The sequence below is a fragment of the Cryptomeria japonica genome, chromosome 6, assembly GCF_030272615.1.
Source record: "Cryptomeria japonica chromosome 6, Sugi_1.0, whole genome shotgun sequence".
Taxonomy (NCBI): Eukaryota; Viridiplantae; Streptophyta; class Pinopsida; order Cupressales; family Cupressaceae; genus Cryptomeria; species Cryptomeria japonica.
In genome coordinates, this window is record NC_081410.1 from 105,922,600 (window position 1) to 105,934,707 (window position 12,108).

The 12,108-nt window shown below is 32.8% G+C and overlaps 1 protein-coding gene across 1 annotated transcript; it reads right to left on the reverse strand.

Annotated features, from left to right (window-relative positions):
- Nucleotides 1–8,038: 8,038 nt before the first annotated feature.
- LOC131030553 (uncharacterized) lies at nucleotides 8,039–11,602 on the reverse strand. Its single transcript, XM_057961416.2, has 2 exons — nucleotides 10,344–11,602; nucleotides 8,039–8,587 (listed from the first exon to the last, which is right to left on the reverse strand). Exons 1-2 carry the CDS (start codon nucleotides 11,188–11,190, stop codon nucleotides 8,181–8,183), a joined length of 1,254 nt encoding a protein of 417 aa, XP_057817399.1. The 5' UTR covers nucleotides 11,191–11,602; the 3' UTR covers nucleotides 8,039–8,180.
- Between the last annotated feature and the right edge of the window lie 506 nt (nucleotides 11,603–12,108).

Sequence of the window (12,108 nt, forward strand, 5' to 3'; positions counted from 1 at the left end):
TCGGTTGACTAAATCTTGTGTTTATACTTATAAGAGGGTTTTATACTAGAGGCAAGCTCTTTGTCTAAAAACAAATTCCCACAAATTTTGGCACAATTAGTCTCTTCTTGAACTTGAAAATAACATCAAAAGAAACGAGATTCTAATGATAACATTTATGCCTACTTGTTGCTTAAAATATTGTTTATCTAGTATTCATCATTGTTAATCTAGAATTTGTTAAACAGAATTTAATGTCTATTTTGCTTCTAAATTATTATTGAAGCATTCTTTTCTTATCTTTTATTATGAGTTAAATATCACAACAATTAATGAAAGCTTTCAATTACACTATATGTTTGGTTGGTATTTGTAGTTTTAAATGCAACTATCATGTTTAGCTTATAGCACAATGTTTAAACTTATCTAATATTTATGTGCACTTGCATTGTTTAGTCTTTACCCTTAGTTAACATTGTTTTTTCCCTAATGTTGAAATGTGCATCAACATTTTATCTTAGGTAAATAAAAAAGAAACACATTTACTTTTATTTAGCATGAGCATGATAAAAATATGTTGACCCACACAAAGTAAATTTTGAAAACTAAACATACAATATATTCAATAAAGACATTTATACATATACATATCGATCATTAATAACAAAAATAATATTTGTACACCTGAGTTGGCCTAATGATGAAAATTTTGTACTCTTGAAGGAGAGATCATAAGTTCAAATCCTTTGGAAGGTAAAGTATGTGCACCTTGTTTGAGTAAAGTTAGTTTTCGATCCTTAAATATAGATCACCTCACCATTTCCATCCTTGAATACTCAATTCTAACAAATATTAGATAGTTTGAAACATATTGCCTCACCATTTCCATCCTTAAATATAGATCGTCTCACCATTTCCATCCTTGAATACTCAATTTCATCCTTAAATATAGATCGCCTCACCATTTCCATCCTTGAATACTCAATTCTAACAAATATTAGATAGTTTGAAACATATCGCCTCACCATTTCCATCCTTAAATATAGATCGCCTCACCATTTCCATCCTTGAATACTCAATTCTAACAAATATTAGATAGTTTGAAACATATTGCCTCACCATTTCCATCCTTAAATATAGATCGTCTCACCATTTCCATCCTTGAATACTCAATTCTAACAAATATTAAATATTAGATAGTTTGAAACATATTGCCTCACCATTTGCATCCTTAAATATAGATTGTCTCACCATTTCCATCCTTGAATACTCAATTCTAACAAATATCAGAATGGAATTTCTGTTTGATATCGACTATAAAAAAATTCATTTCCATTTCTATTTCTATTCTTAAAATACCCAAATTCTAACAAATATTGATGAGAAACCCCTTGATAAGAAACCCCGACCTCTTTTGGTACATGAATAGAATAAGCTTAAGATCTCAATCTCTTTAAACTAAGCTTGAGATACTTAAAAGGATACCACATCGAGCAAACATAGGGGGGAATCTAAGTTTAAACCTTGAATACACCATGATTTTATGGAGCCCTAGACACTTTTGAAACCTAGGGTGCAAAAAAATGCAGGCCCAACAAATCCCAACTCCAAGTATTGTAGCGACATGTGGCAGGCAAAAAGCTAGTTGATTCAGGAGACGTTGACTGCCAGAATTTGACCAAAATGCCTTGCTTTTCCAAAAGTAATCGATCCAGTCGAGCCAAAGCAGTAGCGTATCCACCTGGAGCGCCATAAGAAGATCCTGCCCTATCGTTTGCCAAGGGTCGAACCAGGGAAAGCGAATTTGCCCATGTTATCCCTTCGTGTTGTCCTTTGAAATGTTCCTTCGTTTTCCAGCTAATAACTGGTTTTGCCAATTGTCCCCGCCCCTCTCCTCTAGTCTCTGGAGGGCCCCTTCTCTAGAACAGTCTTGACGATTATGGCATCTTTGGGCCCTTGTGGATTTTAGGTAATCGATATCGATGGATAGATAGAGTTTTTAATGAGATTAAAATATGAAAAAATTAAGTTCTGATACAATGAATTTCTGCATTTCAGTCCACTTCTTATTCAATTTTAGGTAATCGATATCGATAGATAGATAGAGTTTTTAACGAGGTTAAAATATGGAAAAATTAAGTCTTGATGTAATGAATTTCTGCATTTCAGTCCATTTCTTATTCAAGGAGATGACAAGCATCCCCTCCTTTTCAATTGTCTTCATGATGAATTTTGTGTCAAGAAACAGCTGTCATTAAGTTGGCATACTTGTCTACGATATCTTTGAAAGCATCACATTCTAGAATAAAGTGTTTTTCCATTCCACTACCTCAGTATTGCAAAAAATATGCACCCTTTCAACATATGCCTCTTGATGGTTGTAGATGACGAAGCAAAAGAAGACAATTTAATGTCCACGAGGCTAAGGATAGCTTATGGGACAGCCTGCCCAATCAAACCAACTTTTGCAAATCAATTCTTTTCTTATGCAAGTTGATGATGAGTGCACCCAACTTCTCAATATACTCCTCACTTAATAAATTATACCACAGGCTAGTGGTTAAGGTATTAACAAACTTATCCCTATATTGTCCTTGAAGTCGTCACACTCTAAAATAATTTTCAGTTTCCACTTTCCCGTAGGTGCAAAAAGTACTTTTCAGTGTATGACCCTATAGCGAAGGGTGTAATTTTAGAATCAAGGATCAGCCTTGGTTGTACTTGTGGTGTTTGGATCTAAAATTAACTTGGATGAATGAGAATATGTGTATCGTGCATGGAATATGATGAGCAGGAATTAGTAATGAGATAGAATCACAATTATTTAATATTTATAAAGTTAAAGGTAGATATTAGACTTTTTAATTTTAATTATTTGAATGGTTGAATGTCTTTCTTTATATAGACTTGTAAAATTTATCTATTACACAAGTCTTTATTTTTTCATTATTGTTAGGACTTGCAATCAAGTGACCATTTCATTTGTTCATTTATTTGATGTTTTATTTCTTACAAGACTTATTTCTTAGCATTTATTTAATGACAACCATGGGCCATCTATTTTTTTCTACTTTTCTATTTGTTGTTAGATATTTCAGGAGAGCCACCATAATAATGACTTTGATAATAAGTAATTGGGATCCAAAAGTGCATGATCAAAAGAAAATTTAAACTATTGACTTCAATAGGAGATCAAAGCTTTTAGTTTGAATTTTCTTGTGATCATGTGCTTTTGAATGCTCCTTATTTGCTTCCATTTTAAATCACACCCATAAATAACTACTGGAACCACAATAGTCCAAATAGAATTCAAATAGTTTTCTAATCTCATAACTTGACTTCTATGTTGGCATTTTGCAAATGATAAACTACTCTCCAACCTCTAAAATTCTCTTCCTTTCACAAGCTTCGCAACAAAATTTTTTGAGGTTCATTCCAAGGTAACTTGTACTCTATTAGTTCTTTTAAAATAATCCTTTAAAAATTATTTAAGTTATTTTCCTTCTTACTATTGGAGAAGACTAAGAACTCGGTCTTGCTAATGTTAACTTGCATACCCAAGTCCTTAAAAAAGTGCTCAAGTGCATATAGGTACTCTTGCAACTAGCAATTGAAATGAGATTATCAGTTCATAGAAAATAATTCTCACAAGGAACTCTTCCAAAAAAAATATATGAACTGCTCCTTGTAGATTTAGTCATTCATTAAGTTTCTTGATATTGGTGCTCATTTCTTAAATCTATAATTGCATCACCTCTACTGAAGTGCCTACTAACCCTATATCTTGAGAATTTTGAATATAGTCCACCTACCAATGTCTTTAGCTTTCCACATGGTGTTTTTTCCTCTTAATATAAATTGAGTTTTCCTTATTTGTTTGTTAGTGTCTAGGTTGCTTTATTCTCTCCAGCTTTAAATAATTTAATTATATTGTTGGTCCTAGATTTTATTGAAATAGAGTTGTTGTGCTCTTTACCTAGAAGAGATCAATCTTTCTTCAAGTAGCTATAAAATTCGTAGTACCAAAGAAGATTTATTTCCTTGATTTTGTTTATGTGAATTATTAAACTATCAACTTACAATGTGACAAACTTAATGATGGTTGCAAACAACTTTAGATTTCATCTTGGTCTTTTAGATGATTACATAGTCAAAATATCCTTGATAATGGTGTCATTATGTTGAGTTTGGAAATCATTGCTTACACTTCTAGAATGATCGATCTACTTCAAGGCCAAGCATATGTCATTCCTAAAGTTGGATAGATAAGTAATTAAAAGTCAATTGCTAAGAGTGGATAATACCCCCTTCACTTTGGGCTTAATTAGACATAGGAGGATGTTTGAACCTAAAGACAATCTTTAGAAAGATCAAGGCTTGTTGGAAATTTATGGTTCCCTGATTATAATATTGAAACATAATTCACATACAAATTAACTTCCTACTCTTATACTACTGGTTAAGGATATTGCACATTTCAAGGTGTATACAATGTCAAACACTTCTAAAAATAGTGTCTTATATTGGGATATAGAGATGCAGTAAACCATAAGAAACAAAAAAGAGATATGATGCTTAACAAATGATCATGATTAATAATTTCCCTTCAAGCTTTTTAATATCCACATGTAATAAAGAAATGACCATTACACACAATGTTTGCAATATATTTAAGTGTTGCAACAAATTAATATTACATAATTTACGCCAGCAAATGTGTTGATAGAAAATCCTAAGGTAGGAAGAACTTGTCACACTTCTTCATTTGAAAGCTTTCCTAAAAATATACAACTAGATAAGGAGACATTTCGTTACAAGCATATACTACATGATAGTCACTTTTTGTGATTTGCAAGACAATTTTGTCTAATGGTGAATGGGCATGCAAGGATTGAAATCCTAGATCTTGCTTGATGTTGTAGCCAAGTGAAAATGAAGAAATGACCAACCTTTGTTCTAGAAGAACTAGTATATATATCACCTTTTTAAGTCATTAAACCCTTTCAAATATTGATAAAGAGCAAGGCATCATCAATGTTACAAGTTAAACAAGTTGAGATTTCTTAAAATCCATTGAAATGGTAGTCTACAACTTGCATGGGAATCATTCACATTAGAACCCAAATTATTTCATTATCAATACGACACGATGTTCTCATATTTCACTAAAAATACATTTGAATCCACACCCTTGAAATTAGACAACTATTTTTAGGTGGTAAAATTCCTTGTTGTAGCATAAAATTGGTCATCAATTATGATCTAGATCATTCAAGGAAGTACTCGTGGGAGTGAATACCACAAAATGTAGGAGTTTGAGAGTTTTAGGAATCACAACTGGGAATAATTCATAAATCATACCACTTGTCGAGGATCAAATATTATTAGTATTCTATATTTCATTATCAAAATAAGCAAATAAGGGTGATCCTTTATCTCTAACTCTAACAAAAAACAAGAAATTATCAAGAGTCGAGGATTGGGGATACCAAGAAATTCATCCAATAAAGCATGAAAATGAGAATAGTTTGAACTCTCATCTTGATAAGGTAATATAATGAGAAGTGTCGAGGATTGTGTGTACCTCATGTCAAAAGTACCACACTAGGTGTATTACCATATCTTTAATTTTGATGAAATATGTATAAAAAAAACAACAAAAGTTGAGGATTGGGAATACTAAGGAAAAGGTAATTAGGTAAAGGGATGATTGAAAGTTTAGAAGTACATGTTGCCTTAGTATAAAGGATCAAGAAGCCAAGGATAAGATGAAGGGCATCCAAACAAGATAAAGTTTAAGGCTTTGACAAATGAAGTGGGAAGAGTGCAGGCCTAATAAAAGGTATGTCGAGATGGGAAAGTTTGACAAGGTCCCAAGAAGGGAAACTTTCAAATCTTAACAAGAACAAAGGAAAAGACAAATCAAATTGATTTCCAAGGATTACATTTGATTAAATTCATCACTCTCCTCTAGTTCCAAATCAATAAAAAAGACAAAGATCTCTTTGAAATGATGAAAAAATAGTCGATAAATTTTGTTTTGAATGTGCATTTTTTAGATATGTTGGCATACTATTATTGCCTTTAAAATTCAACTCAACAATTCAAAAATCTACAACAACTTTCAATGATGAATGTTCCTTAGTATTGCCAAGTAAACATTTACAAATACCCCTATCAATCATTTAAAGAATAAATCATAATGATTTTTTTTTTTGTAGTGCTTCACAAAGTAAGATTAAAACCACAAACAACCTAAAGCAAAAGCACATAAAACTGAACAAAAACTAGAAGCAAAACTCAAAAAAAAATGAAAAAGAAAATTGATTGTGCAAGATTTCACATGAACTTAAATGATCAAAAATTAGTTTCATGGATGAGAGAAAATTGATCATGAAAAAAGACCCAAATCAAATTTGATAGTTACACCCTTTTCTATGGTAAAGGTAATAAATTGATAATCATTTGGTTCAAAATTTAATTGAATATTTTTTGTAAGAGATTTATAGGATTTCTTGATCCAATTCTTGAAGTCTTGTGATTTGAATATAAATTTTCTTTAAATATGTAAGGCTTCTTGATCCTATTCTAAGAAACATTTGTTAGGTGAAAGCTTCACAAATTCACATTTAAATTTTCTATTAAAAATTTGAAAATTTGACTTTTTATTTACAAAAATTGTAAATCCTTTTCAAATCATAAAAAGAATCATGTCTTCCAAAATTTTTTTCTACAATATTATATTTAAACAACAATTTGAAAATCTATCTTAAATTATGATCCCTCTTTTCTTATATATATTACATTGTCTTTTAGAACATTTATATTCTATTAAGAGTTTTTGGTTTTTTGTTTCTCATTAGAATTAAAAGCCCCTCCCTACTTATATTAATCAAAAACATTTATATTCTATTATTTTCAAAAAGACCCTAACCTTTCACCACTCAATTATTTTAGAAAAATAATAATATTGACAAACTATAACTTAATAAAACAAATGAGCCTTATATCCGATTTAAATTTTGCATGTCAAACATAACTTCTCCACCAGACAAGTCAAATGGAAAAGTAAAAAACACATTTGTTTATTTAAATTATATACGATAAAGACACAACTTGATTTGAAAATAAATATTCTTTTGCCTCTTATATAATGTTCTCTTGCAACATTGTGAGCATGTCACAACACGTCAAGAGTAAACGTACTCTTGAAAACAAGGAGATACGTCTAGTTCTACAAATACTTTAAACTAAATATATTGTTAAAACAAAAGTATGATTAATAAACGGCATAATTTACTACATAATTTATTTTCAAAAGGGAGTAGTAAATTGACTAGTTTCTCATTTTTTTAAAAGCAATATAAATTAAAATTAATATCTAATTTAAATCGACATAATTTAAAATATATATATTTTTTAATATTATTTTATTAAATTAATATGTGGATGATCATTAAGTTGTGGTGTTGTTCTTATCATGGTTCAAATTTACTGAGGTGTTAGGGGGAATTTATTAGTAGTGTTATAGCTAACTTCAAGCATCAATAGATTCTAAACGGTATATCAAATTTTGATGATTTTTTTTTGTTGTCTCTGTATGTAATTTAACTACTTATAGCTATTGTTCTGGCTTCCTCATAATGATGGTTTTGTTATATGTACAAGAGTAAAAAAGTACACATTTCAAAGTGTTGTGCACTTAAAATTACAAATACTTATGGACAAATGGTCTAGTAGTTGTGCAAAAATGGGTCAATTATGATCCAAAATGGCTAAAATTGGTAATTAAGAAGTTGGATGCACTCTAGTGCATGAGTATGACTAATAACATTTCAGTGTTCTTTCTCTATAATTGACTGTTTAAAATAGAGATGAGACCTATTTATGACCTCAACCATTCATAATTACCAATCAGAATATTTAAAATTTATCAATGGGCAAAACTTTCTCAAATTAAAACTGTGTATAATTAATTTTGTTACGTTAAATCTCCCATATCAGTTATTTCCATTAAAAGCAAAAAAATAAAATAAAATGAACATGACAGAAAAGAAGAAAAAGAAAACTATACAGGAATCTTTTTAAGCTTTCAATTTTCAGCAGTTTCAATCTTGGACAATCTAAAGGCATACGGTTAACGAACTGTTAAAAGCTCTGTATAAGTGCCTGCTTTTTCTTTTCACAGATAAAAGATTTTATTAAGCAGTGTTGGCATCCAAGGTGATCTCGAACAAATCAGATTCGTCTGGTTCAGTGGGCATTTTGTCGGCGAGCCAGAGAGGATCAATCCTCTCAATTGAGAAAAACTCCCGACTGTCTTCCAAACAATTTAAGGAGGAAGGATCTGTAACCCTCCTTGAATTCGCATCCTCATAACAAAAACTCCGCTGCCCGAAATTCACCAAAACAGTAACATCGTAATTGGCGGCTATGGTGGGATAAAGTGGGCTGCCAAAATCAACGGTTCCACACATTACGCTGCGAACCCACACGCCATTTAACGTAAGAAAAACGCACCTCCTTGCCGGTTCGAACCCGCAACCTATCACACTCCCTACGTTTCCCCACTTGTGCATTTCTTCTTCGCTGCCCGCGGGCCGCTGCCCTGAAAAAACAGTAGTTCCAAATGTACAAAATATTAGCCTTTAACGTGACTGAATCTACTAGTTAACCTTTAAACTATCATTATAATCGATACAGATCTTTTATTTTATGTTAAAGTAATTCTGTTTTGACATTAAAATACTAAAAAATTATTTGTAAATGATAATTATTTAGAATTTCTAAATGGGCACAGTGAATCTGTCAATTCCAGCTATTGCTGAATCGTCTCCTCAATCTTGTACAGAATTTGGTTTGCATGGGCTGTCTTAAATAATAGTAATTATCGGTCACATAAATAAGGTCCAGCTATATATACATATATATATATATTTTTATTTTTTTTTCTTGAATCAATCTCCATCATTCCAGTTGTGTGACTTTCGTGAATAAATGGATTTGAGCTCTCAAAATTAGCGAATTCGCTTCACATTTACCTATAGATTTAACACGGGTATTCTTATCAATTTAAGGTAAACGTACAGTTTAAATTATAATATTACTTGACAAGCCATAAAGATATGATTTAAGGCGTTTTTGGAATCAATTAGGTAAAGTTTTTTTGGTATTATTGTTTGAAATTACTTTCTGTGCTACAATAAATTTATAGAATTGATTTCAAAAGCGCTCTGAATCATTATATGTCTTCTCAGAGCGCTATCTTTTCTTTTCCTTACAGTGGAATATTTTGAGTACACTTGGAATGAAATGTTGCACTTTTTAAATTGGGATGAGATGTTTCTACCTAATTAGATGTCACTGATATGGACACCTCACAGCAGAGATTTGGGGATTTGGAATGAGATGTTACATCTATTTTTAGATGTTCCCTTTGTTATGAGATTATTGAGTAATTCTTTTTGTCTTTTTAAAGAATAGTTATAACTATCATCAGATCCAAATACTAGGCTTTTAAAGAAATGTTTATTAATTTCATCAGATCCAAATATTTGGCTTTTTAATAGATGTTCCCTTTGTTATGAGATTATTGAGTAATTCTTTTTGTCTTTTTAAAGAATAGTTATAACTATCATCAGATCCAAATACTAGGCTTTTAAAGAAATGTTTATTAGTTTCATCAGATCCAAATACTTGGCTTTTTAAAGAAATGTTTATTATTTACTACTGTATTTATTTACACACTATTCAATATTTAAAAGATTGAATTTTATGTTTAGATTTTTTCAAAATTAAGCAAACATAAGATCAAAATTTATCAATATAATGAAATCTTCATAAACTTTTCTTTAATACTATCTCTTCTTTATTTTTTTAGAATTTTCTAAAATCGATCTTATACTCTTACAAACTTTACCTATGATGCTATGAAATTTTCTTAATTAACAGGCAGCTGTATAGATTTATTTCAAATTTACACAATCCCTCCAAATATCAATGCAACATTTAAAATACACTTTTGATCGTATTTACTAATTAATCGAAAATTATAAAAATCCTTCTATCCCTCCCCAACTTCTCTTTTTTAATTCCTGGAAAAACTATTTTTCACAATCAATTCTGTATTAACATCTGTGAATGAATTAACTTTGCCACAGCAATGCTCAAATCACCTATAATTTCTTACAATTGGGTACCCAGTAAATCAATATTGGAGAAAAAATTCCCAATGATCTAAAAAAATCATGTTAAAAATTTTGAATTTGTTTTCAGTTAAAGATTTCAAAGGACATACAAAATCTGATATTCAGAAACAAAATCATACCGCAACCAGAAAAAAACAGTTTTATGTAGAAGCATACCGTTCAACAAAACGGCACCGGTAGAGTAAAATCCCACAGACCCGAGATCGAGTCCCGGCATTGTACATGCGCAGCTCCCAGATGCGCCCTGCCCGACTGCAATAACTCTTTCTTTCCCCTTCCTTTGCCCCGCGCTAACATTCTTGTTACTTCCTGCAACATCGCTCAATCTCAGCCCTTCGCCTGGAGCAATTTTAGGATCTGAATTCACGAGATGCAGAAGATTAACGCCGTCGTCGTCGTCCACGCCATCCTCAAAACCCATACTATTATAAAAAACCTTGTCATCTGCTGATCCTTCCGAAATAATGGTGATCTCAAAATACGACTCTTGTGGAAACCCTAAACTACCGAGCGCAGGCCCCGGCAAGGGTAAAGCCGTATGGAGAGACACGAATTCTGAAGAAGCACAGGCCGGATTAAGCCGAATTTTTTGCATGAGATTCGAACCCGAGACCGGTTCCCATGAAATCTCCGGCTCAGACTCTGCGCCTCTGCAAAGTCCGCACGAAAGGGGGCTGTGTTTGTTCTTCTCTCTGTTAAAATAATTGTATGTGAAGGCAAATGTTGTCCAGCCGTGCTCCAGGATTTCTGCTACCAAAGAAGGATGATGATCCCATCTGAAAGCCTCCACAGAAAAACTGTATTGCCCGTGCACTTTCTTATTCTTTCCCTTGTTCTCAAGTCTTCTGCCTTCTGATATTACGACTATTCTCTGCCTGGCCGCCCCGGGTCTCGAACCTCGGCCTCTCAGAAAACAGCTCAGAAAATACACAGCCAGCCCCAGCAAAACTAGAAAAGCGATGGCGGCCGATGCACCGGCTATGACGATCTGCCATTTATGCATGTAGATTTAATTGTTCTCGCTCGCATATTTTACATATCAACGCAGAGGAAAACAAAACAAAAAGGCGGCAAAAATCGTTACAGAGAATCATTAATTCACAAAAATATCAGATTTGGCCAGTGGATCACACTTTAATGCAAAAATATAACGGTTGAGTATACCGGCTTCTCTCGACAAACCTGTAATTAATATAAATAACAGAGAATGTACTGTAAAAAAGGATTTATGGCAGTAACAGCACTTAATTTCATGCTTCTGTGCGACTTCAAATTCTCATCTCGCACGTACAGTGGGCGTAAACGCACTTTCACGTGTTGACTGGCTGGAGAAACCCAGGAATTTGGACGCTGGGTGATTCGAACCCGGGACCGGGGGTTGAGTATCAAAACGTTCAACGATGGGGCCGGCAAGCTTTGGTACGTGCGAGGAATAAACAGAAACGAGATCACGCTCTGATCAAATCGTGCGTGACGTCATATCGTGTTTAAATCAGGATAGCTTGCGTGAATTTGACGGATATAGTGGGGCCCATTTACTGGAATTTTCTATAATATTACCCACAAAATGACGCTACTTTTTAACCATTACCGTGAGTGGGAATACGCGTATGACTTTAGTACGGTATTGGTTGGCACCGTCAACCTACACGCCACGTGGCAAGTCGGAGCTTGTGTCATAGAACGCAGCGTGAGAACAAAGGTGATCGTTATACTCCGTTTAAGTAACGCCTTGGAACTTATCATCCAATTAATCTATGCTGAAAAGGAATAACTTTGACGCAGCGTGAGAACAAAGGTTAATCGTCACACTCAGTTTAAGTGACGCCTTACAACTTATCATCCAACAATTAATCTATGCGGGGAGGAATAACTTTGACGCTTGCAAATAAACCACTCTTTGTCGTCTACTCCGTAGGCG